The 27,811-nt window shown below is 33.2% G+C and overlaps 2 protein-coding genes across 7 annotated transcripts in view; both read left to right on the forward strand.

Annotated features, from left to right (window-relative positions):
- The window catches only part of LOC132745027 (mucin-2-like), a 94,802-nt gene extending 80,059 nt beyond the window's left edge, over positions 1 to 14,743 (forward strand). For all 6 annotated transcript variants that reach the window (XM_060733860.1, XM_060733861.1, XM_060733859.1 and 3 more), the window contains 5 exons: positions 7,798 to 7,911; positions 8,569 to 8,604; positions 8,785 to 11,934; positions 12,507 to 12,594; positions 13,730 to 14,743. In XM_060733860.1, coding sequence (XP_060589843.1) covers positions 7,798 to 7,911; positions 8,569 to 8,604; positions 8,785 to 11,934; positions 12,507 to 12,594; positions 13,730 to 13,781 — 3,440 coding nt within the window. In that variant the 3' untranslated portion in view covers positions 13,782 to 14,743. The remainder of the gene's footprint in view (positions 1 to 7,797; positions 7,912 to 8,568; positions 8,605 to 8,784; positions 11,935 to 12,506; positions 12,595 to 13,729) is intronic.
- Positions 14,744 to 15,308: 565 nt separating this feature from the next.
- On the forward strand, positions 15,309 to 21,822 carry LOC132745030 (lanC-like protein 3). The gene is made up of 5 exons (XM_060733865.1): positions 15,309 to 16,127; positions 18,314 to 18,434; positions 19,159 to 19,374; positions 20,028 to 20,204; positions 21,086 to 21,822. The coding sequence occupies exons 1-5, from the start codon at positions 15,606 to 15,608 to the stop codon at positions 21,274 to 21,276; spliced, it is 1,227 nt and encodes a 408-aa protein (XP_060589848.1). The 5' UTR covers positions 15,309 to 15,605; the 3' UTR covers positions 21,277 to 21,822.
- Positions 21,823 to 27,811: the final 5,989 nt, after the last annotated feature.

Below are 27,811 nucleotides of genomic sequence, written 5' to 3' on the forward strand. Positions count from 1 at the left end.
TCAACAATTTAAATCAAAAGCTATGTGTATTTTGAAATGCAGCATTGTTATATGAGGCGTAAACATTTAGAAATTCTCTGCATACTTGTGTTAAAAAATTAGCTTTCTTTTCTTTTCAGATCTGATTCTAGGGACATAACAAACGATCTGTGGATTTCTGGTAGATATTCTGGGAAAGAACTTGAACCGCTTAACACGTGAAGCTTACGTGAATGACAATTAGTGTTTTTTTAATGTAATCGTTTTTTCTACAACAACAGTAATTTGGTGGAGATTTAAAGTGAAAAATTGTGTAACTTGGCTGAATTTTTCTAGATTTTTATTTACGTCGTTGGAAGAATGGATAAAAATACTTAGTGTTTGGTGGACGTACATATAGTTTGAGCGATAAACTGATGATTGCATATTTGGATTATGTTATGCTAAATATAATTATGTATATCTAAAAAATGTAATATCATTCAGTTAATTCTGACAATCATTTTGTATATGTCATTATAAAATTAATATTGTCTAAGCTTACTACTTACGTTTTACCACAAAAAATATTAAAAAAAAACAAAAAAAAAAAAAAACAAGCACCGACACTCGACCACACGATTGATTGTTGATTTCTTTAAATTGATAACATAAAATACATGTTTAAGTTATATTTGACTACATGTACATACATATTGTACTTGTATTAAGAATATGTTATGAATATAGATTTGTTTTGCATATTTGATTATCTCTTCATACAATGAAGGAAAAAATGAGTAAGTTTGCATCGTATATGACACTGAAATACAGGAGGGTTATCGACGCAACTGTATAAAATACATAGTTTGTGGTCAGAGTGGAAGTACATTGTAAAAGACATTCGCTTCAATTTGGTCAGAGTGGAAGTACATTGTAAAAGACGTTCGCTTCAATTTGGTCAGAGTGGGGGTAAATTGTAAGAGACGTTCGCTTCAATTTGGTCAGAGTGGGAGTACATTGTAAGAGACGTTCGCTTCAATTTGGTCAGAGTGGAAGTACATTGTAAAAGACACTCGCTTCAATTTGGTCAGAGAGGAAGTACATTGTAAAAGACGCTCGCTTCAATTTGGTCAGAGTGGAAGTACATTGTAAAAGACACTCGCTTCAATTTGTTCAGAGTGGAAGTACATTGTAAGAGACGTTCGCTTCAATTTGGTCAGAGTGGAAGTACATTGTAAAAGACGCTCGCTTCAATTTGGTCAGAGTGGAAGTACATTGTAAAAGACACTCGCTTCAATTTGTTCAGAGTGGAAGTACATTGTAAGAGACGTTCGCTTCAATTTGGTCAGAGTGGAAGTACATTGTAAAAGTCGCTCGCTTCAATTTGGTCAGAGTGAAAGTACATTGTAAAAGACGTTCCCTTCATTTTCAACGTGACATATCGACAAATTTATGTGATAGAATATTTTCAAAATTTGCATGATATATGAATATGATAATAAAATTATCTTAATCGAAAAAAAATATTTATTCGTTTGGTTATTATTTTGAATGATTTTGCATATTTCGAGATCTGATAATTTAGAATCATGCAATTGAAAGCAAAATCGGATTTTTCTACTTTCATGTAGATAAAGAGTGACATTTGATTTCTTGTCCGGTGAGTTTCTTGGGTACCGAAACCTTCGCCACATTGATAACGCATCAAATTTCTTCAACAAAAAGACATGTCAGCTGCTTAAGGCCAAATATTTTCAGCATTTCTTACGCGAACTCTACACTTAGTCTTGTATAATCAAAAATCTTGAGAGGTGTGGCAATTAAAAGTCTTCCCTTTACCACAACGATTAATGCCAAAGAGATTCAAGATCAGGACAGCTGCTTCTGAGTAACCCATGACACTTGATGGCATGTATCGCCAACAAAACTTTTTGACATTTACCTAGGTACAACAAATTTTACTTAAAGCTTCTATCAACCCCTCAACACACACACACATACACACGCACACACACACACACGCGCACACACAAACACACACGCACGCACACGCACACACACACACGCACACACACACACACACACAACCCCGGCTAAAGAACACATTAACACTTCCAAGAGGAAGCTTATAAAATGTCAAAAACCTTCGAGGTATGTTGCCAACTTGAATCGCATTGTCGATTGCCACGTGCCAGAAATAATGAATTCGTTTTCGACAAAACACCTTGCCACCATTTAGGTTTATGTCAAGACCGATATCATTATTTTATGATAAGTGATAGCATGAGTGCTGTCAAGCAACACAGTGTGTTACAGACTATTCTATGCTCTAGTTTCTTTAAACGTATAAAGACAATGAAATCACTACAAAAGAAAAAAAGATATTTCAGCTGCTGAATGTTAAACATTTTCGGCAATGACTGTACTTAAACTGCATAATAATTTGGAGCACGTATCAATGGACATCTTGAAAGTGACAAGGCATTACTGTTATGAAGAACAGCAGAAATTTTTGTGTCAGATTTAGGAACTCCTGCTATTATTTTCTTAGATAAGGCAGGGAGACGAACAGATATGAATGGTTTATCCGGAGAGGTACATTTCAAGACTTGAATACAATTCTGAATGAAGTAATAAAAAACAAATGTTCTTTACTGATGACCGTCTATGTGCTCATAATAAGGTAACAACAGTTTGATACTCTCATAAATAAAGCGAAAACAAATGCAAGAAGAGATTCCAAAGTAAAAACTTGCTTCAGCTAAAAGTTTATTGAAAACGAGGGCAATTTCACACTATTTGATACAAATTTGCCAAATTACGCAGCTTTCCTTGTAGAGTAAGATATGCAAAATTTTCAACAGGATACAAAACTAAAGGATCATATCCTGATATGAGTGCACTGGAAGATAAAGCTTAACGCCCGTAATATGTGCATTAAAGATTCAACAACTTTATAGTATAAATTGTCTCATATGTTAGTGAGTTGTTTAGAATAAATGATACAATATGGACAAAAAATCAACTAGTGTATTAAAATTTAAGGCTGTTGGTGTACGGGTAAAAATTACATTGTGTTGTATTGTATGGACATATCTCATAGAACTAGGTAAGTATAAAAGCTATGCTTTGTTAATAATTAGTTTGATTGAAGCATATTTCTTTATTTATCTGAGATTTTTGTAATGCATTAAGTTCTTACTGCTGGCAAGCACGTAGTTGGTTGTCATTTACATTCTTATTTTCATATTTTTTTTAAAGAAATTTCAAACAAATAGGCAGGGATAGACATAATTAAATGACGGGGCTGAACATTTTTTTTGAGATTGATATTGTTTTCTTTTCTTTTTTATGTAGGTTTAGACCAATAACTTAAGTCAACATTTCAGCTCACTCCGTTTTTTCAGAATAATTTTTCTAAATGTGAATAGTGGTCCAAAATCGGGTTAGCAATAGCGGACATTTATTTCTGAGTACATTTCTTAATTATCCTTTACAGGTCTTTCTATTTTAAGTACCCCAGCTGATCTTTGTAAGAAATTCAAATCTCATGTTTTTAGGTTTTTGGACCTCATGGGAGTTCCTTTAATTATAGCCTCAGAAAGTATCATTTTAAACCTATTAAGCAATATACTATGCTGAATGTGGATCCATTCATTTATTTATCACACTTTTTAAGCTGAATATCATTTTATAATAGGTGAAGTTGATTAAAATTTACATACATCGTACAGCCGTAATTTTGTTTGTTTATCTAGGCACGTGCAATATGAAATTATTTCATTTGTACTTTCAGCATATTCCGGATGTGCAGGTACGCTTCCAGAAAGTCAAGGTATATTCAGATCATTTGATATTAACAACTTACCTTTCCTAATCATTTTAAAACGATGTACATTTGAAATGCATTCAAGTAAATAAACAAGACTTTGTGCTATTGATATATGTAGAACTGTTATGGACTAGTTAAAGGGTAGGTTTATTCACATAAAGTTTGTCGGTGGGTTTATGATGAACACATTACTATTGACTGCAACAGTGATATTTCATCAATGTAAGTCATTCACGACCCAACACTTTCTGCAAGAGAGGTAGAAATTGAGGGAAAACAATAGCTCCTATTGCAACTATGTTTGTTTATTTTGTTAGATTTTATACACGTAAATCGTTTATGTCAAAATATTTAGGTTAAATGCATAATGTAACACTGAATGTCCATGATCTTACTTGAATTGCCCATAAAAATAAGTTCCAATTTGATTTTCTTTTATAATTTTTAAAGGAGAGAGGTGTCTACCCACTCGTGTTTTGAAGTAAATTCGTCATATCTGAAGCAAAATTCTGGATTCCAAAATCCCTGTTGAAAAAGAAAACTGTTTCAAGTTTAAATATCAACATTATGTACAAGTAAAATAAAAAATCTTTATGTCTGCCATCTTGTTGCTACAGAAAATTTGTTTCGCTGAAAATGTCCGGGTTCAAGTCTAAAATATCTATCTGCTGATGTATTCATATTTAAATTATTCTTCCGCCCCAAAATGAGGTCCTGAAGAAAGTTTTAATGGGGCACTTCAAACTTTAAAAAAATCTAATCTACAACGGATGTGGTTTTATTCCGTATCCTGTAAACGTAAATCATCTATCAGAACTTTAATGTTACACAGTAAAAACAAAACCCAATACAAAAGTTTTCCTTTTATTTTTGTTCCTTTTCACATTCCGAGTATCTGGTACGATTTATTACATAGAGTTAAGTAGGTATACATTCTTTCCTTTATCTAAATGAAACAGACAATCATTCTGATGCAACACCGTGCATAAAGTAATACTAGTAAAATCAAAAGAATGTGTGCTTTATAAGTTGAGACATGTGCCCTTAGACATTAACCATAACGTTAATTTTTCCCCAAAGATGTTTATATAACAAATGTTCAAATTGTTTTAACAAATGGACAATGATTTGATTGGTCAAATGAAATAGCTCAGGTGTCTATATTTGTATTTTATTTCTTTAACTGTATGTTTTTCAGTTGCCCAAATGTGCATAAACAGTATGGCGTCAGGTCAAACTGTTTATATCGATACGACAAAAGCAAAAGCAACAGATAATTCATCCGGGCCCCTCTGTATCTGCAATGCTACGATATCCAATGCCAGATTTGTGAATGTCAGGGTTCTGGCAAAAACTGAGGCGTGTGGTTCTAAACTCAAATTTGACTTTACAAACAAACAGGTGGAATCAGATGAAAATAAATGCAGGTTAACAAAAGAATTGGTACAAATAGAAAATCAACAAGAAGTTATCATGTCGCTTGAGAAAATAAAAACACCGTACAGTGCCGATTTCTGTACAAAAATAGAAATAGGTAAAGAAAGTCGTAATTGTTTAAGTAGGTTCATATTTGATTTTACACATACACAATGAGACAATGTGGTTAAGTTTTTAACATATGATAAAACATTATATAATATTATATAATTGCACTTTTGTTGTAAATATGTACGTATTACCCGCCAAATAACAAATTTACATTAAAAAATAAAACGTATGAAATATGTTACAGTAACAGTATGTTAATCACCGCAAAGCACGTAAAAATGTGTCGTGTAGCACTTTTCATTAAATATTATACACGGGACTGACTTTATCACAGGTTGACAACACGACAAGTTATCGTTGCGTGTAGGAATAAGGTTGGATATAGCATCACCTGTGATCTTTGAACATTTTTTTCCCTAAGGCATCTATCTATACCTGTTTGTAAAATTTAGTCAATAATAGTGTATGTCAGGGGCTACATTATATTTACTATCTGCAGAACAATGTTCCAAGCCGGATGATTACCAGTGTAACTCTAATGGTGAGTGTATTGCCGGAACACAAGTTTGTGATAATGTTCCTGATTGCGAGGATGGGGACGATGAAGATTCAAACAAATGTCAAAACGGTACATTTTTTTTTATAATTTATGAGGGATAAATGACGCAGTTCTAATCTATTTCGTAAGTTACAGATATACTATGCTCAAAGTTGATGGTAGAAAATATTGATAATTGCTACACAATCTCTTTGTAAATGTAAAATAAACATGTTTTAACTTTGCACAAACATATATGTTATGTTTAAAATTCTACAAACTATAGATGGTCACAATATGTATATACTCGTATAATGTCTTGAAAAAAAACAGGCAGTTCTTTAAGAAAAGACCAAATTTACTTGCCCCTGTAAAAGGGAACGCAGTTTCCTATACCTAGTTTATTCATTCTTTTTATTCAAAAAAAGAATTTCATAGATTTCAGTAAATTACTGGACTCAGTGATGAGCATAGTATTTGTGATGGTGTTGCTATTGTTGTTGTTGTTGTTGTTGTTGTTGTTAGAATGAAAACGTTTAAACAACCTTTATCAGTGTTGAATTGAGAAAAATTAGCTGAATTGATTAACAAATTCTGTAATTAATCTGCTATGTAGATAAGCATAGATTTTGACCTCACATGTGCTGTTTTCTAATCCGTCCGGAAACTTTATATGCACTGAAGCAATGCCTACGATGTTGAGCCGCATCTGGCAAAATACATAACACAGTAGCTATGTAAAATTGCAGCGTGACTAAATGCACTTTGTGCTATTTATCAAATCTTGTCAAAGCATATAAAACCGGGAAGAAACATATCAATTATCTTTGATCTAGTCAAGTTCTCTTCATTAGGGCACGGATTTACTAAGTATATTACATGTAATATAAATCCGTGATTAGGGCTATACATGTACATGTATATACACTTAAAATACTTTTAAAATATAATGTGACTTTTAACAGGATGACATTTTTGACGAGAGATAAACAATATCTCATCAGTCGCTGTAGATAGTAAGATTTAAAAAAGAAAATATATCAATTTATAATTTTTTACCCCGTAACCCAGTAAATTTCTTAATTCAGCCTGTCCAACTGCAATATTTTGATATTGTTCAACTGTCATTATCAAACCAGAAGATACAGTGATGGAAGTTTTAAGTCAAAGGTATAAAGAGATTTGCCATAGGAGCTATTATATGGCGAATGTTTGAACAAACTTGTAAACAAATGAAACGTTGTTTTTCTCTTCTTTTTTTTGTTCTTCTTTTGTGAACGTTATGTTTCTCATGATATTAATACATATATATGTGATTTCAAACAACTACATAAAAACTTTTGAATATATTTTTTTTCAAAAATAGTAGGATCTGAAGAGAGTTGCACCTCTAAGTTAATAACCATATCATTGTTAATATGTATCACGAACATGGTAAAAAGGTAAATGTTTTAGGCCTTGAATGACTTGGCATTGATTAAACCACATATGAATGGCCGTGTTGTATGGTGGCTGATTTGGAACACTTTTGTGTGTCGTGTGTCGCTAGCGACAACACAACAAAGCGCCAAACGGCGCGTTGTCGGACTTTTGCCTTGTCGTCGTGTCGCTACCGATGCACGCCAGACGGCGCGTTGTAGTGCGGCGTGTTGTCGCGATGTCACATTGTCGCTTGGCTCAAATCGAAGGATTGGCTATTCACCGCACGACAACACATCTTTTAGCGTGCTTCGCTAGCGACATGACGACAATACGACAGTGTGACAACTCGCCGTTTTTCGCTTTCCGATAGCGACAAGAAGAAAAGGCGATAACGATATAAGTTATGTTGTCGCTATCGACCACGCAACGCGCAAAGTGTACCAAATCAGCCATCATAGTGTTGAACCATTTCCATCGCAAGTCAAACACTTAGCATTTATGATAATTTCTGTTTATTGCGCCGAGTTTACAAGAATCGTTTTTGATATAATTGTAGCTATGTGCTCGGAGGCATTAAAACCTTGCAAAAATGGAGCCCAATGTTTTTCTGATGCGGAGAGATGTGATAATGTGTCTAAATGTGATGATGGTACTGATGAAGAAGGCTGCTGTAAGTATCATATACTAGTATAATGTATGCTATTAAGCCGATGCAACATGGACGGGGGGCCTCTATGTTGGCATGCACAATAGCATTAGTCTTAAAGACCCATTATGACCTAGAAATACATTTAAAAAAGATTCAAATGTTTTTTATAAATTTTTTTATGTCTTTTAGTTCTAAATGTTTACTGATTAGTCAATTACCTGGATCATATGTTGTCTATGTTCCCTTTTGCAGATAGAAAGTCATTAAGTATTTTGTATGGATTTCAAAATACTTCTTTGATTACATTTTGCTAATTTAATGACAAATTATTTCACATTCATCTCTAATTTTTCAAGTAACAAGTGTGACGTCTAACATTTCTCTAAAACCATTATTTAAACACTGTAAAATTTATGCTTGTTCTTTCTAAAGAAGTAAAGATATATTTGTTTCTGATGCATAATGTGCCTAATATATAATAATATGTGAAACATTTCAGTTTATACATTTCATAAAAAGATATATAGTTCAATTCACGAGTTTTATACCCTATGACATAAATCTTTACTTTTTGAATAACGGCTATGGATATCTGATTTGTTAACCAAAGGCCAAGCGCTAACGCGCGCTGGTTGGAACACATACAGTATCATTTATAGTATCTTAATATTTTTACAGTTCTTGACCAGGCAGTGTTTGAAACATGGACGGAAGGTAAAACATTCTAACACTTTAATTTAATTAATCATTTAAGATTATTTAAAATACTATTCTGCATAAAATGTTTATCTTTATTACATTTTCAGTATAATTATATACATGTATGTATTAAATGCAAACATATTACTGATTGGTACCAAATAGCTAAATGTTTTTATTTGTATGTAAATAAAGCACAACGTACAGACCCCATTATAAGAATCCAATGTTATGAAAGTACAAGGTTTTCGACAACAACGACCACTACCACGACATCCACTTCTTCTACGACGACTCCCACGACGACTAACACACCTTCAATAATAACAACAACAATGGCGCAAACATCGACTACTACAACAACAACAACAACACACTCAACAACCCCAGCAACAACAACAATAACTACAATGGAAACATCAACAACACAAACAACGCCTACAACAAGGTCTATTACTACTGACGATTTTACTAATGATACAATTCTCAACATCGAAGAGTTACCAACTCGACGCAACTTTATACAAACGACAATAGAAACACGTGTAAACAGTACCCAGAAAGAAAACACTAATAGAGATGAAGAAATTTTAACCACGACAACCGCGATCCCGCAGACAACTACCAGGACAACATCTACAACACTGTCAACATCAACAACTTCAGTAGCACCAACAGCAATGCCTCAGGCAACAGCAACAACTACAGTAGCAACAACAAAAACAGTGCCAACATCAACAACGCAGTCGACAAGTTTTATTGCTACTGGCGGTATAACGAACGATATAATGTTTAACAGCATAGAGTTAACGACGGAACGCAACTTTGAACAATCAACAGCTCAAGCTAGTGTTAACAATACTAAACAGGACTACATTGATAAAAGTATTTCAACCACGGCTATCCCGACCACAACGACGAGCACAAATAAAACAACAATGGCGCCAATAACGACTACAAAAATAACAAGACAGTCAACATCAACAACTTCAGCAGCAGCATCAACAACAAATTCTCAGACAACACTAATGACAACAACCTTTGAACAAACAACAAAAGAAGCACGAGTAAACAGTTACCAGCAAGAATACACTAATAAAGATAATGATATTGTCACTGCGATTACAACGACCCCGCCCACAACGGCTACTACAACTACAACAACAACACCGTCAACATCAACTACTTCAGAAGCACCAACAACAACACCTCAGACGCCGCCAACAACAACAACAACAAAAGCAACAAGGGAAACAGTACCAGCAACGTCTTCATTAATTTCTATTACATCCGATGTTATAACGAATGATACAATGCTTAACAACAAAGGTTTAACAACGGAAGGTAACTTGAAACAAACAACAGTACAAACACGTGTAAACAGTACTCGGCAAGAATACAGTAATAAAGGGAAAGATATTTTAACCACAACCACAACATCTCCGCCCACATCGACAACAACAACAACAACATTGTCACCCACTACAACTGCAAAAACAACAAGTCAGTCAACCTCAACAACTTCAGCAGCATCAACAACAAGTCCTCAGACGCCAACAACAACAATAGCAACAACAGAAACTGTACCAACAACGCTTTCAATAATTTCTATTACTACTGATGGTATTGTGAATGATAAAATGCTAAACAGCAAAGAGTTAACGACCCAACGCAATTTTGAACAAACAACAGCACAAACACGTGTAAACAGTACTCAACAAGAATACAATAGTCAAGACAAAGATATTTTAACAACAACTACAAGTACCCCGCCCACGACGGCTACAGCAACAACAACAACACCTTCAACATCAACTACTTCAGAAGCACCAACAACAATGCCTCAGACGCCAAAAACAACAACAAAAGCAACAACGGAAACAGTACCAGCAACGTCTTCAGTTATTTCTATTACATCCGATGTTATAACGAATGATACAATGTCAAACAGCAAAGGTTTAACAACGGAACGCAACATTAAACAACCAACAGTACAAACACGTATGAACAGTACTCAACAAGAATACAGTAATCAAGACAAAAATATTTTAAGCACAACATCCCCGCCAACATCGATTACTACTACAACAACAACACCGTCAACATCAATTACTTCAGATGCACTAACAACAATGCCTCAGACAACAACAACAACAAAAGCAACAACAAAAACAGTACCAGCAACGTCTTCAGTTATTTCTATTACATCCGATAGAATAACGAATGATACAATGCTAAACAACAAAGGTTTAACAACGGAACGTAACTTTAAACAAACAACAGTACAAACACGTATGAACAGTACTCAGCAAGAATACACTAATAAAGGTAAAGATATTTTAACCTCAACATCCCCGCCCACATCGACTACCTCTACAACAACAACAATGGCACCCACAACAACTGCAAAAACAACAAGTCAGTCAACCTCAACAACTTCAGCAGCGCCAACCACAAGTCCTCAGACGCCAACAACAACAACAAAAGCAACAATGAAAACAATACCAACAACGCTTTCAATAATTTCTATTACTACTGATGGTATTGTGAATGATAAAATGCTGAACAGCAAAGAGTTAACGACCCAACGCAATTTTGAACAAACAACAGGACAAGCACATGCAAACAGTACTCAACAAGAATATTTAAATAAAGATAAAGAAATTTTAACTGAAAATACAACATACCCGCCCGCAACGACTTCTATAACAACAACAATCGCATCAACAACGACTGCAAAAACAACAACACAGTTAACCTCAGTTACTTCAGCAGCATCAACAACAAGTTCTCAGACAACAATAATGACAACAACAACAACAACAACTGGAAAAGCAGCAACGAATAAAACATCAACACCAACAATGTCTTCGACAAGTTCTATTACTATAGATGGTATGACAAATGATAAAATGTTACATAGCAAAGAGTTAACAACCCAACGCAACTTTAAACAAACAACAACAATGTTACATGCAAACACCGAAGAAGACGCCTATAATAAAGATGAAGATATTGTAACCACCATTACCACGAACCCGCACTCAACCAGTTCCACTTCTTTAACAACAACAATGATGCCGCAAACAACAACAACACAGTCAACATCAACATCCCTAGCAGCAACTATAGCTCAGACTATAAAAGCAAAAGTAACAACGAAAACAACACCAACAACGTTTTCGACAGGTCATTTTACAACAGACGGTGTTACAGATGATGAAATGCTACACAAAGAGTTAACGATTAAACGCAATTTTAAACAAACAACAGTAACAGCACATGCAAACGGCACACCACAAGAAGGCATTGCAAAAGATGAAGAGACCACACCAAAATATCCTTGTGAGTTATTTTTTATAATTATTACATAATGATTCACAGGTTTCATGTCAGGAACCATAAAAGTCACTGACATTACCTTATTTGGTTAAACAAATGTGGCATTTTCATTGGCAAATGTGTGACTCGGAAATAAGTATTTGAAAATATTCCATTTTATCGATTATTTTATACTTAAAACATTTTAAGCAATACTATGTCAATTATTTTATACATGATAAATTAAACTCGATTGCCACCAAATCAATAAACCTTTGTAAAAGAATATTTCCAAATAGGGAGCATTTTGGTGGACCTAGTTCAAATTACAGGAGTTGTCAATGGAAGGCGGGCATCTTAGAATTGTGATACTTTTTAATGTGGTTTCGATTTTTTGTTTTATCTAACCTTTTGTCAACGCTTTTTACCACTTGAGTCAGAATTAAGTGTACAAATTATATATTGGTGCATTCTTTATTATCACGTGACCTTTTCGAATGCTGACAAAATGTACGGTATAGTTATAAATAGTGCTTCGAGAACTGGTACAGATTTTATATAGCTTAATTTATAAGCTTTTCTTTCTGTCATTTCAGATATTGATGGCATTGTAGTTGGTATATTAGTCCTGGCAGCTGTTACAACATGCATTGTTTTAGCAGCAGTGAGACATAAAAAGAAAAGGTATATTTGGTTCTATTAATTATGAAATGAAATAATCACTTGTATCTCCTGTACCCGAGCCTCCGATAAAAGCATGAATTTTCACCTTTTAATCAAACCCCACCATGCACGGATATTCATATGTAAAAATATCCGTTCAATGCTCCTGTTCTGCGAGTTGAATTTTGCTCCTTACGACTTTATTTTGGTGCCAAGTCAAAAAGATGACCGTTAAATGATCGAGTTCTGCGATTTGATAATCGTTCCTCCCCAATTTATTTTGGTGCAAAGTCAAAATATAGCCGTTCAATGCTCCTATTCTGCGAGTTAAAAATCGCTCCTCCCTAATTTATATTGGTGCCATGTCAGAAAATTCCCGTGATATGCTCCTGTTTTGCAAGTTGAAAATCCCACCTTCCTATTTATTTTGGTGCCAAGTCAAAATATACCCGTTAAAGACTCCAATTCTGCGAGTTGAAAATCGCTCCTCCCCAATTTATTTTGGTGCCAAGACAAAAAATGCCCGTTAAATTCTCCTGTTCTGCGAGTTGAAAATGGCTCCTTCCAAATTCATTTTGATTCCATGCCAAAAAAAAAAAACTCGTTTAATGCTCCAGTTCTGCGAGTAGTAAATCGTTCCTCCAAAATTAATTGTGGGGCCATGTCAAAATCACCTATTGACCTGGCAGCGCGGGGACGAGCAGAAGGCAAAACCTTGTCCAGAACCTTGTCCACCTTACAATCATGGAGATGGGTGGAGTAACAACTAAGTGTAACATTATATACACACATATATTTGATAAAAAATTTCAATATCCTTTTATTCGATATGATTATCAAAAGTTAAAATTATATCATACAGAAATAATTTCATCATTTAATTTTCAATTTTCTTACAATTTAAAATAAATGTATCTTTTCTCTGACTGTCAACAGTTGTTAAATTCTTTGATTTGTTTTCGACCTAGAAAACGGAAATTCACTGATGTGTTGTGCAAAATAAAAAACAAAACAAATGTACACATGAATCTAGAATAAAAGCTTTGCGTATTAATATTTTGAAAGCAGCACTGTTTTATGAGGTGAAGCTTAAACATTTAGGAATTACCGACTGATCATGTAGAACAATAAAAGTTAGTATCTGTCGTCTTTTCAGGTCTGATTCCTGGGACGTACCCAACGACTTAATAATTGTGGATTTCTGGTAAAGATTCCGAGAAAGAACTCGAACCGCTCAACTCTGACTATTTACATGTATGACAATGTGTGCTTGTTCAGTGAGCTTAGTAATTAAAAAATGACATCGTTTCTTTTTCCTTCAACCACGGTAACGTGACGATAGAGATAGAGATACTTGAATTTCTTTGACTTACATGTAGCTGAATTGACTAGTTTAATTTTAGCTTATTGTTTCAATGTGTCGTTTGGAAAGGCGGGAAATATTGTTGAACAGATGAGTGTACAGTTTAAGTCTGAAACTGATAATTAAATTATTTTCAGGCAACTTTGGATATTATTCTATGTTATAATATATGTACAAGTTTGGCATATGTCACCAGTGCTACATGGTCGTTTAGATATCACACATTGGCATTCTAGTGCACATGTTTGTTCTTCTTTGTTTTGTGTAAACATAATTATTTAAATCGATTTTAGCAGGTCTAAATACCTGAATATTGTTGACTCTTATGCATTGGCTAAACTCAGATTATCATCTCAATTTATTTTTAGAAACAGCTAGTACACATAAAAGTATTGATATACGCGCGTGACCGAAAATGTTTTATTTGTAACAATTATGACATCGAAGATGAATATCACTTTGTGTTGATATGCTCTTTGTATGATTCTCTTAGAAAACAGTATATATATCCAACTTGTTTGCAAGAAACCCTAGCATGTTTATTTTTTAGAATAAGGAAGTCAGTGTTAACAAGCTTAGCTATGTATTGTAATAAAGCATTAAGATTTGATTCATTGAATGCCAGGTAATATATTAGACCACCCCTGCTGTAATGTTTAAAGTTATTAAAGGTTTGTATGTATAACATGTGTTGTATATTACACTCTCACTAATTTATTTACTGATATGCGTTATCATGCATGTATATATCGTTGTATATGAAGATGAGCTGTATATGCTTAATTAATTCAAAATAAAATGTGTTCTGTTCTGTTCCATCTTCAGTTTAAATAATTTAAAAACGTACAACAATGCCAGCGGCAATGATAAACCCTGTGATTTAAAAGCTTAAATATTTGACATTCAAAATATATTTTGTCGTTGAAACTATATAGAAATCCTCCTTAAACTTTGCATTTTTAAAAATGTATTTTGTCTTTCCCATCACTTCGTTCAAATACTGTTATGTTAAAAACTAATCCACACCAGTTTTTTTTTTAACTTTGGTTTCTTGAAACAAAAGTTTTAATGTGTGGAAAAAGAAAATGAACATTTCTCACAGCAACCTGGAATATACTTAATTAGCCGACAAAAAACTGAAAAGACAAACGTGCCGTGCATACAATTCATAATTTATAAAGAGTTAATATGTCGATATAAATGAGAATAAAATCACAAAATAAGAGCACATTTTGCCGACCAATCAAACTTTGATTTTATTCTAAGATTAGAAAACTTTCGTAAAAATGGAACCGTAGTTTTTTAATGTACTAAAAGTTAACGGTGTCTATTACGGTACCGGACTGTTAGCCACTTCGTACCGGATATGATACGGAAATACTCGAGAATTATCAATACTACCGTACTGTTATACATAAATTTAATTTAATACAGAGCGGACGTGATTTATGGACATTTCAAGTTACTTGAAGTGTGCAAAACTTTTCATTTGTGTTGTGTGTTAAGTTATCACTTCCTGAAAAGTTGCATGTATACAGATTGCCGTAGAAAATTGTCAGTACTTACACAAATTGTTTATGATTTATAGATTCTACATTCGTTTTGTATTTTGCAAATTTTATCTCGGCGGCGTTATTTCAAGGTGTTGTATTAGAGACAATAAATAAATATGCGTTACTTTGAGAACAAAGCTCAAGACTACACTCCAGGTTCATCAGTTAAAATTGATAAGCAAAACTGGATGCTTCAAATTTCGCAAATAGCAGAGTCAATTGTAGAGGGAATGCCAGCAACGATTGACAACTGTGATGGTGGATTATATGTTGGAAATGCAGGAATAGCATATATGTTTTACTGCCTAGCTCAAAATGAGGCGTTCAAGGACATGCGATCAACTTATTTAGAGCAAGCGGTAATGTATACAAATGTTTCCCAGGAGTATGTAAAAAGTTCAAGTCGTGACAAAGCCTCATTCATTCTCGGAGAAGCAGGTGTTCAGGCAGTGTCATGCCTTGTCTACGAAGCAAGTGGATCATCAAGTGTTGCAGAAAAGTTTTCAAGAAAGTACGCAGACCTGTCTGCTGTTTGTCTTCCAATAAAGTTCCTGAGATGTGGATCTGATGAATTATTTGTAGGTAGAGCAGGTTATCTTTGTGGGGCAATAAATCTACACAAAAAACTTGGGAAACAGGTACATGCTATTTATTAACAATTTTATTGAGAGCATATAAGTAAGTGGTTACAAATTAAGTCATGTTTAAAATTTCAAGTGAATTGTTGATGGAAATGGAAATTTGTAGTGATTGTCTATGAAGTTGAATGTGTTAACATACCTTGGCTTGCTGATTGTTTTTGTTTTCCACACTTTGCCAAAATCACCTGAGTGATGGGTCTGCCACCTTTCTCTTCAAAAGATGAAAAAATGGTAATGTAACGATTCGCCACATTAACGATTCGTCACATAACGATTCGCCACAGAGTAATAACGATTCGCCACAGTTATATAACGATTCGCCACATGTTGAAAATACAAACTTTTTCACACCTATATTAAAACTGTCTTTGAAACCCTCTTTCCCTTTTATATTTCATTCGTAAATTTCATTAATTAATGCTGAAAATTTTACTAAAAACGGCTTTTATTGAATAAAAACACATTAAAACAAACATATTTTATTACCAAAATTACATAACACAGTGATTTGTTAGTGACAAAACATGGATTTATTTTATTGAATAAAACACATTAAAACAAACATACTTCATTTCTAAAATTACAAAACACATTGTAAATTAGTTAACATTTGTTCATAATATACAACCTGGAAAATTACTAAATAAAGCCTTTATTGAATAAAACACATGAAAACGAATTTATTACCAAAATAATAAAACACTGTAAATTAGTTAAAAATTTTTAATAATATAACCTGGAAAATTAAACTAAATACATGCAACTTTTATATTGAAAAAAAAACCACATGAAATCGAACATGTATATTTTATTGCCAACATTACAAAACTCATTGTTAACAAAGACAAAGTGACAAAAAACTAGTAGATTCGTCCTGTTTAAGCTGTGTATGCTGGTGTATTTAAATCTTCTAAATTGGCTCAAATTAAATTGTAGAGATATTGTCAGAAAATAAAAGGAGTTTGTCGGCGTCAATTAAATATTTCTGCAATAATCCTAAGATAATTGGCTTGTTTAAATTAAAGGTGTGACAAATGTTTATGCGTTCCTTAATCAGTAATCGTTTATTAATTTTTCAAAACACACCATTTCTTTGCAAAACCCATTTTTTATATTTTACATGTACATATATCAATAAAACATAAAATGACATATATCACCGTGAATATCCAGTATCGCAAGAATGTGCAAATAACGTAAATGTGCCCAAACCAATAACACATTAAGGAAATGAACCCAAATATCAAATTTTAAGAAATGAATTAGAGCATACGGCTGCTACATTATACTTCGACCAGCATTACAATTTTTTTCTGGAATATGTTTACTTCTTTAACTCATTCGACAGAAAGACGCCCTGATTGCCGTTTTGAAGGAGATTTTTGTGTTTTCGTCAAATAAATATGTACATTTAACACATTTAAAACATTATGTTTTCATATTCTGTATACAGGTCTAAGACATTTGTCAAACTACAAGTGTCATATAACAACAGAAGGAAGCTGGTAAAATAAAATTTAGCTACTTTTAATGAGATGACTGCCGTTGCTTCAGTGCTTCATTCACAAATTTGGCGTTACCTCAGTAACGTCCTACCTACTAAATTAAGTGTAATAATTATGACAGGAATAGAATATAAAAACATAATTATAAAATAATTTATTGTTGTAGTGTTAACAGAATCATATGTGTATATATAATATATATGTTATATGTAATATAAATCCGTGACAAAATGCTTCAAATTGAAAATCGGCGCTGGGGGCCATAACTTCACATTACTTATATTAAGAAACATTATTATTGTACTTGTCGAATTATTAAAAAATGTTGCTATAACTGAAGTAGGACTAGTCAAACTAAATTTTTTTTTATCATAATCATACTGTGCCGAATCGTTATTTAACTGTGGCGAATCGTTATTTGACTGTGGCGAAGCGTTATGTGGCGAATCGTTACTAATTCGAAAAAATCACTGCAGGGGATCAGTTTGAGAAAAAGAAAAAGTCATAATATGACTCATTAATATGAGTCTATTCACTCAAGAACTACAGTCACAAATACTAGTAGACCAGCAGATTTTTACAAGACAAAGCAATACCTCTTTATGGAATAGTAAATCGCATCACTATCATTATATGATAATTGAATTTGTCATAAAATAATGGTTTTCCATTTTTCAGGTTGTAGATGAAAAAATTATAAACGATCTTTGTACAGTAATTGTTGAATCTGGTCGTAAATATGTAGGAAAAGATCCATCAGTACCTCTCATGTATGCTTATTATGATACAGAGTATTTAGGTAAGTTTAAATATAGGTTTAGACATAATTTTTATTTTTGTCTCCATGGTAACTTATAAGGTTAACACATTTTCAGCCTGAAGATTAAAATATCCCCCTTGACCCTTGGCCAAATTGGTTGTGTCGTTGTCATCAGTTGTCACATCTGTTGCCTCAGAGGGGCAACAAACAATATTCTATTTTTGGCCTTTGAAATTTGAATAGCTGTATAGCTGTTATATTTCAAACTAATTACTATTCCAACTTTTTTAGTTATTGATATTTTCAAGTATCATTGTATGTACATGTGCAGGGCCTTTTTAACTTCTATTACATGGGCCAGTATAGGGCTGCTTCCCCAAACAAAATTTCTTTAAAATCATGCAGTTTTCCCCAGAAATTGAATTTACATCAAATTTTTTCCTCCCCTTTTGCAAATGTACCATGTAATTTTCCCCAAATTAAGGGACTGGGCTGCTTCCCTAACCTGTGAAAAAAAGCCCTGATGTGTATGTAATAATATAGCAATCCAGTTTCATAATCAGATTTTTCTGATAGATGAAAAGTTGTTTAAGAATCAATTAATATATGCAATTTCTTGTGTCCAACCAAATGACAAATAGTAGTATGCAAAATCATTAAAATTCTATTAAATGGGCCAAAAAAGACCTGCCTCACATGTACAGTAGTGTACATGTAAGTCCATAATCACAGAACATTCTAATGTTGTTTTTTTATCTGTCAGGTGCAGCACATGGAATGTCCTCAATTCTCCAAACTTTGATGTGTTTTCCATCACTTCTTAAGACAAGTCCTGATGTAGAGAAGACTGTTCGAGCAGGTGTAGACTTCATGTTATCTCTAGAACAGGAGAATTTTAACTATCCACCAGCAATGGATGAAGTTAAACGGCATAGACCAGATAAGGAGGAGCTGGTACACTGGTGCCATGGTGCTCCAGGTCAGTAGTTTATTCTTGTACTTTTGTTGACTTTATATAATATAAGACTTTTTCTTGCATTACAGGAATCAAAAATGTCTGCATTGAAATTTAACAGTATTTTTAGTGTGATTGATAAATCACATTTAAGAAATTATATGAAAATTTGTAAGGATTTTTTTTGTTCTCCATCTTGCTGTATTTTGCCATATATTTGTGTACAGAAGTTGGCCTACTGCTGTGAGTTTAATGCATTTCAACATAAAACTGCTAAAACTGTAAGAATATGGTTAGATCACTGTGAATTCACTTCATTTTGCAAGCATGAAATTTTGTGGTTTCAACAAAAAAAAGGGAAATTTTAGGGTTTTTTAAATCTGCAGATTATCAGTTTTTGCAAAAAGAGTGAAATGGAAAAACATGTTAATAAAAAATAATCAAACTGTAGATCAATTTTTTTTTTTTTCATCTTAAAAGCATGGATTGATGATTAACCCACAAAAACCATGAGAACTATTGCCCCACAAATAATAATAATTTTGCAGTATACCCAGGCTAGCTTAACTTTTTTAACGATACATAAATGTTATCTACATCTCTGCTTATTACAGTTGGAACAGGCAAATCATTAATTGTCTCTTGTGCTCATAGATGATTTTTGCTATCTCTTACAGGTGTGGTTTACATGTTAGCCCGGGCATACAAGGTTTGGAATGATAACAAATATCTTGAAGCTTGTTTGAGGTGTGGTGAGCTCACTTGGCGTAAAGGACTTCTGAAAAAGGGGCCAGGAATCTGCCATGGTATAGCTGGAAGTGGATACGTGTTTTTATTGCTGTACAGACTAACAGGTTTAGTAATATGTGTTGTTTTTATGCCCTGTTTTATATTAATTAAACTATCTGTCTAACTATTAGGTTAATCTATTTCTACAAGCAAGATAAATCATAAAGTTCTACTTGTACAAATGTATTTATAACATACACACTAACTAACCCAGGGTTTTCATAATTAAGAGATTGGCGATCCATATCATTGGTTGAAATGCTGTGAAAATTGGTTCTATTTTTAGCCTGTCACGATTCAAAATATCCACCATTATCCTCAGCCAAACTTTATTCGTTATTCTTTGTTGCACCATCTGTCTTTCATTGCGCATACATTCGTATCTGTTGGCCTGAGAAGAAAGTGAAAAACCTAACTAAGCATATAAAGTCCACTATCTCATGGAATGCTTCAAATGTCTATATAGTTAACATCATTTTACCTAGAATCTCTTACACTGTCCTTTCCCCTTTCCAACTGATAACAGTACACAATTTCTCTTTTTCCCCTTCAGACATCAATTACTACACAAAAACCATATCTTTTCGTCTTTCCCATTGCAATATATGCATGTTTACATTTACCCGACAACAACAAGAACCCTTTCCTTCCTGTTTAAAGTGACACAATTGTATAGTACAAAAAATTATTTTTTTCCCATTTTAAGTGATATATGACAAAATTTACCTGTCTTGAGTGACCACTTGTCAATGAAGACCATTATATCTATTTTCCAAGACTCGTTTGATTTGAATAAGAGATATAGCTGGTTTTAACTCTGAAGATAATGTCCTATGTTTTGATACTGTTAAAGGATTGAATGAAAATAAACTTAAAGGACTAAATGACAATAAACTTTAAAGGATTGAATAAAAATAACTTTGACATATCTTATTTTCTTTTTCAGGTGACCAGAAGCATTTGTACAGGGCATTGAAGTTTGCGGAGTTCTTATTTTCGCAGGAATTTCAACAGGCAAGAATACCAGATAGTCCCTACAGTCTGTACGAGGGCTGGGGCGGCACTGTTTGTTTTCTAGCGGATCTACTCCAACCAGAGAAAGCAGAATTTCCATTCTTTGACATTTTTGTTGACTGAGAAACCTGTCATATGATACTCCAAAGATATATGTTACATATTGTAGAGGCTTTCACTGTAGAACTTGATAATACAGGCTTGAGGAGAGACAGGCTTTGCCAAAATGTAATGTTCAGCAATTGAAAATGTGCGCACTTTTCTGCACTTAGCATTTCAAGCATAAAAGGTTTCGCTTGTGAAATCTTTATATAAGTGGTTCTGCTTAAAATCTTTTAAACATTGTTGAGGTTCCCAAGGAGAGGCAATACTGAGAACCGAAAAGTTAACAATAGTATTAATATCAAGTATGAGTTACCTCCCTTAGATATTAATCTGGAAGCTGGCTATTGTTTTACCATACAGTATGACACATGTAAAGCTTTCTCAGATATTCAGCTGTTGATATTGCATTTGGTCTCGGACTCATAATATATGCAAGTAATTTTCATATAAATGAGGTTTATATTGGAAAAAATTTCCTGCTTAAAGCCACAACTGTTGTTAGTATTTGTATTGTTTGAGATTCAATGATGTTGATGATGAAATTCATCGTTTTTACACAAAAAATTTTTTTAAACACGCCATCCACACGTTACGTGTGTTATTTAATACTGTCTGTTTTGTGAGTGTTTCTTCGACTATTTGATAAATGGCTAAACTTCAATCTTGTCAATGCTGTTCGTTTCTCTGTCCCTAGTTTCCTATTTATAATTAATACTTCAGTTAACAAATTTATTGGATTTTTTTTTCCAAGTGCATTTCATTGAACTTTGTGCTGAAAATAATCAATATTTTGACTAGAAAAAAAAACAGAAATATGATAACGTAGTAACAAGAACAAGAATAAACTCGAAATTGAGAAAAGTTGTAGAAAATACTGAAATGGGCAATTATATTAAATACACCATTGAAATACTTATCTCTGAAATTTACCTGTTTTCATGTAAATGTATCATTTGTATATGGAAATTTACAGTGATATACCTATAATCGTTGGCCTATATTGTTTAAAAGTTACCTGAGACTTATAATACCCAACAGTTACCAAACATACACATGCATTTACCTCCTCTACTCACTTTGGTTAATGATACTAGTAAGTTGCCTGAATAATACATTAAAACTATTTTAAGAAATATTATTTCAGTTGTGCTCAGTTGCCATGTCACTTTGGAAATGCATTATGCATGGTATAGTTTTGTGTTGCTATAGGTAACTAAAGTTAATGAAGTCTTGTTCTTGATACAAAGTTTTCAAGGTATGTTCTCTTCTTACCTATGTGCGCATGTGTGTAAGAATTGTATGCCTCTATGATATGCTATAGAAATTAGTACTGTGACGTCACAATTAAGGTATATATGAAAATCTGCTTTAAAAGCTAATAGATTTAGTCAGTATTGTTATTATAACAAATTACAATCCATTACAAATAAAGAGTATTAATAAGTATATAACAAACTATATTATCATGATAAAGATTATGATAAAAAAATTATTACTAAACAAAACATAATCTCATAATGCTGCACGTGTAACGTGTGATAACGTTAAATCGCATATATTGCAGAGATTTAAGTGACCTGGGGTGTGCGGATCAGATTTTAAAGGACATACGAATTTAATCCCTACATTTTCTCTATACCTTCTGTTTCTATTCCCAAAAATCTAAACATAAGCATTAAAAATTATTTAAAAAAAAACAACAACAACAGAAAATCGTCTTTAAAATCTCGCTTTCTTATATTACAGTTATAATCCCTTACAGTTATAATATATATATTTTAATACAATTTTTAAAATGCGCGAAAAAATAACTTGGGAACTTATGTAGATTACAAAATGGCGGGATCCGTGTCGCATTGTAAGCAGACGGATTAAGGTACTGCTACCAGCAAAGTGTTTGGATTTATATATTTAATGTAATCATGGAGTAGTGTTATATCGTGGGTTATGAATATTTTCATAAATACAACATTTCACGAACGCAGCCAATTTAATCCACGTTCTTATATTTTGATATATACATTTGATATTGTTTGGAGATTTTCATATTTTTTGTGCATATTTTGGAATGTATATCAAACAGTAGCTATAATTTGGATATTGGCGGAATGACGGTGAGTTATAATTACCGTTCCATCTTTTCCTCTTTTTTTTCTTTTCTTTTTTTTCCTTTATGTAGAATAAAACATAGCCGGTAGGTGTATGCAATTGGCAATATTTATGAACATATATTTTTCACCGTTGATATACTCTAAACACTAGAAATAAATCACAACTCCGTGACTAACGCAGTAATGGCTATTTTTTTGCATATTTTGACCTCTATTAGGTAATATACATGAACTGTAAGCGCAGTTTGCAATATGTAAATTAATATCTTTGTTCACTTCACAAGTCTTTTAAATACATTTTCAAAATTTCCATGAAAATAAGATCTGGAGGCACGCTACACTAACTTAATCATAAGTGATAGTTTTCTTTTGCTTGGGTAATTGTTTAATTTTATTAACAATTCATTCTACTAAATGCGTTTTTCAAATTTGTCAATTCCGCGGGGATGGGGGACCGCATCAATAGTTAATTTATTTTATAAAACGTTAGTTTTGTAATTAATTTACCAATGTCTTTGTCAAATAACATACCATTGAAGATTTATTTTAGTATTAATTTCGCAAATAGTTAGGATATGACAGCTCCTTTAATTAGCCCAGCTAATTACTGTCATTTGGGCGCTAAACAAAACATCCGATTTATGATTTTTGCAAAAGGTTACGCACGGGACAGTTTTAGGTTGTCCTTCGCGAACTGGCTATATCCCGTACGTAATAAACATGTCCGTCACAATTACGGACAAACTGACACATTATACATGTTGCAATAGTTTTTAAGATTTTTTATCGCGAAACCTGTTATCATCCATATTTAGGTAAGTGATAGTGGACAGTCAGTCTGATAAAACAAGGCTCAAGTTCAAATTAATTATTTTGGTTTTCATTGTGTTGGTCCTTTTGTTGTACCTTGATCTGTAAACCGTTTCTTGATCAATCTTGAACAGCACCTTTGCGTGTTGGCCAAAAATTGAACTTTACATTCCGGACCTTTAAAGGGAATACGCGACTACACCCAACTTTCACTTGCTACTCGTACGTGAACTTTTCATAAACGACTTACCGAACTTTAATATAAATTCTTACAATAATTAGACTTCGTTAATGTGTAATATCGATTTCACAGAACACCGCGAAAAATCTCACTACAACTGAACTGACACTTTAAAACGTCTAGTGCGATTTAACACAAAAAAATACAGGAGTATTCACGGATTTATACAATTCCATTGAAACAAAAGCGCAACGTCCCTCCAATACCGTTACTAGAACCTCGTTGACTACTTTATGCACAAAACGTAAGTATACCTTTTAAAACAAGTTAATATTACATAATATAAATGGAATGATTACCAACAAGTTCTGATGGTCCCTTTATGATATGCGTACGCCACCAATATATAGAAAACATGTAATTTCTTCAAAATTCCTTTATTTTAGCAATGGATTGCTCCAAAATCAAAGCAGGACAAACCCATTACATTTTGTATGTGAATTTAGCATAATAAATAATCAATACGTAAAGCCAAATGTAGATAATTGCGTCAATTAATTATCATGCCTTTAACTGATGGCTTATGAACATGATCCGTCTGCATGTCAGGACCCTTGCATTTCATAGATCTTGATAATGCAAAAATTGTACAGTGCGGCTAAATGTGTACACGCAACCTTTGAAAAGCGACCCTCTGTAGAGTTATTACCCCTGGAACTACAGATTCAATTCTCTCTCCGAACGCCAACCCCGACGGCCACACTACCCTTGTCCCCTGACAAAAAAGACTTTACAATATACGGCAACAAAATATTTGTCTCGAAAGGGTGTTGCTCAGGAGAGGATGTTCTGTGATAAAGAAATAGATGTTTATTCAAATTAATCAGCTATGCACATTGATTATAATTGAATGGTTCGAGACCTGATACACCTGTAGGGCTTTGAGATTGATATAAACTCTCAGTACTGGATATGATAACTTGCCGGAACTTCTATGGATGATTTTTTTTGTCCAGAAAATCCAACCAGCATAACTTGTGTAGCTCCAGCCAGCGTTAGCAACCGACTTACTTGATCTAATTAAATCATTTATATAGCAAACAGATCATCCCCTTGGCTGTCTAGTAGGTTTTTTCCTAAATGTTATGGCAATTTTTAATCATACAAAGATTTTAGCAAGCGACTTTTTTGAAGTGAAAAATATATTTTTACGCTGCAAGGTATACCAATTTGTGATTAAGTTGACATGGTCTCGAGTTCATACTACATTTAAAATCTTATTTCTAGTGTTTTATTGGACATAGTCTTTTTTGTTATGTTTCTTTATCTTTTTTTTTCTCCATTTTTTTTGTATAAGAACAAAATTTCATCGCTTTGTTTAAAGCTGCATGTTACTAAGAACAACTACTCAAGACTAACCTTCATGCTTCAATTTTAATTCGCAGCTAAATTCCTCGTAGACTTAAAATAGTATTGTTTCTTGATTACGCAAGTTGTCTTTATTTTTATTGTATATATGATGTGAAATACAATACCCTTGAAGTCAGATGATATTTCGTTATGAAGCGTGTGTCAACGTACACTTGTACGTTAACTATTGACCCTTATTTAGGGGTCACACTGGTTCGATACTATACTTTGCCACTTCTAAATATTGTATTTAGAAAGTAAAATAGTAAGATCTGCTTTTGTCTTAGACACATGCGAACTTGTAATTAGTCACTGAGTTAAATGACTCAATACTGAATTGTGCTGTGACCCTTTACTCTACAAGGCTGGGAACAATTTTATACTCACGTTTTGGTTGTAGGGCCTACCATGGTATGAGACAAGTCATGGACTGTAAATAGGCTACAACAATTTTTTTTATTTTCTTAATACTTGTACATTTGTATATTTATATTGCATGAATAACAATATCATCATTATTAAACATACTTTTGATCAAATCAATGTGACAAGCACCTTTTTGGCTATAATGACTTTTGTGGCCAAGTGGTCAAAAGTCGCTGAATGCCAACTATTTGCCTCTCATTGCGGTTGCTTTGGAATATTTCAATGAGGAATCCATTCAGTTAGATTACAGAAAATCGGTGGTTTTACTCGGGTGCCCGCCCGAGTCTGAAATAACTCACAGAGTACACAGGGTCGGTGTGACCCAACCGAAAATTTAAAATAAAGTAAAAACGATAATCAATAAACGAGGAATTTTCTAAAATGTAGGCTTAAGTCACAAATGTTGCATTTAAGAGTGCAATATTAAGATCATTATGTATGGCTATTTTGTGGTGGTTATCAAATGTTTTAAGCCGCTATACATAATAATGCAGCGTTCTTATGCGCAAATGCCTAATCTTAATGCCGGTTCGAAGAAATATAGCATAAAAATAAACCAGCTCTCGAATTAAACTACTCAAATTTTCAAATAAACAACCACAAAATTGTAAACAGAAAATTCTTGAAGCCACAAACAACCCCGAAAATTTTAATCGTCTTCAGATATGAGTTTAACTTTTACTACATGTACTTTATTTAGACTTCCTGTTGGAACTTTTTTTTAACCCAGTCAGGTGTATTGCAGAGGCCTTGCTTGAGATAAAATCAGGGTGACTTGCTGATTTTTTATACGAAACTTAAAACTAAACTTATATAGTATAAAAATTAACAGTGTATATTTCTATATAGGGTTCACCGCTAAAATATAAAGAAAAATCACACCCACCGATCTCAATGTTGATACAATATCTATTCTTTCACTGTTTGGCACTTTTTACCATAGAATTGATTAATCAGATATATATTACTAATTTTAACCGGGTGCCCACGGCTTTGTGGTTTAAAGCCACATGATCATGTCTATTTTCGAAAAAAATTCATTTTAAAAAAAATCATTTTAATTTTTCTTCCAGATATTAAGACCTTTGAATGTGTTTCGTTACTGTGTTTTATTATTATTATTATAATTATAATTATAATTATTATTATTATTATTATTATTATTATTATTATTATTATTATTAAAATACGACATAATGCACATGTTCATGTATTGTGTATATACAGTCCTTAACACTGACCATATGGGACGAGAGTCCGTCTTGTTGGCCTGGTATCCGTGATGGAGTCATGCACTTGATTATTCCTTGTCAATTTGAATAAGACTCTATATGTTTAAAGTCATTAGTCCACCAATACTGTAACAAAAATGTTTTAAATTATCTCTGTCTAGACGTTGACAATGGTCGTGTGACTAAAACATGTAAGTCTTGGTAAAATCTGACTCAAGTTCAGACCTTGTTATGTTGTACATAATTTTATTTACTCAGACAGATGATAGCACAAAATCTAGGATGTAGGATTTATTTAAGCTGTCCGGTCAATTCTATAGGGAGATGCGTTGGACTGTGAATCGGGATATCCGAGTGCGATTCCCAGACGGCTTAAGTCACTT

The sequence above is a fragment of the Ruditapes philippinarum genome, unplaced genomic scaffold, assembly GCF_026571515.1.
Source record: "Ruditapes philippinarum isolate M1 unplaced genomic scaffold, ASM2657151v2 ctg1553_1_1_1_1, whole genome shotgun sequence".
Taxonomy (NCBI): Eukaryota; Metazoa; Mollusca; class Bivalvia; order Venerida; family Veneridae; genus Ruditapes; species Ruditapes philippinarum.

Bases quoted from the DNA above. Each gene is read 5' to 3' on its own strand.
- LOC132745030 (XM_060733865.1), top strand. From the start codon at position 15,606: ATGCGTTACTTTGAGAACAAAGCTCAAGACTACACTCCAGGTTCATCA. The intron at 16,128-18,313 runs GTACATGCTATT...TCCATTTTTCAG, and splicing joins ACAAAAAACTTGGGAAACAG to GTTGTAGATGAAAAAATTAT. The intron at 18,435-19,158 runs GTAAGTTTAAAT...TTTATCTGTCAG, and splicing joins TTATGATACAGAGTATTTAG to GTGCAGCACATGGAATGTCC.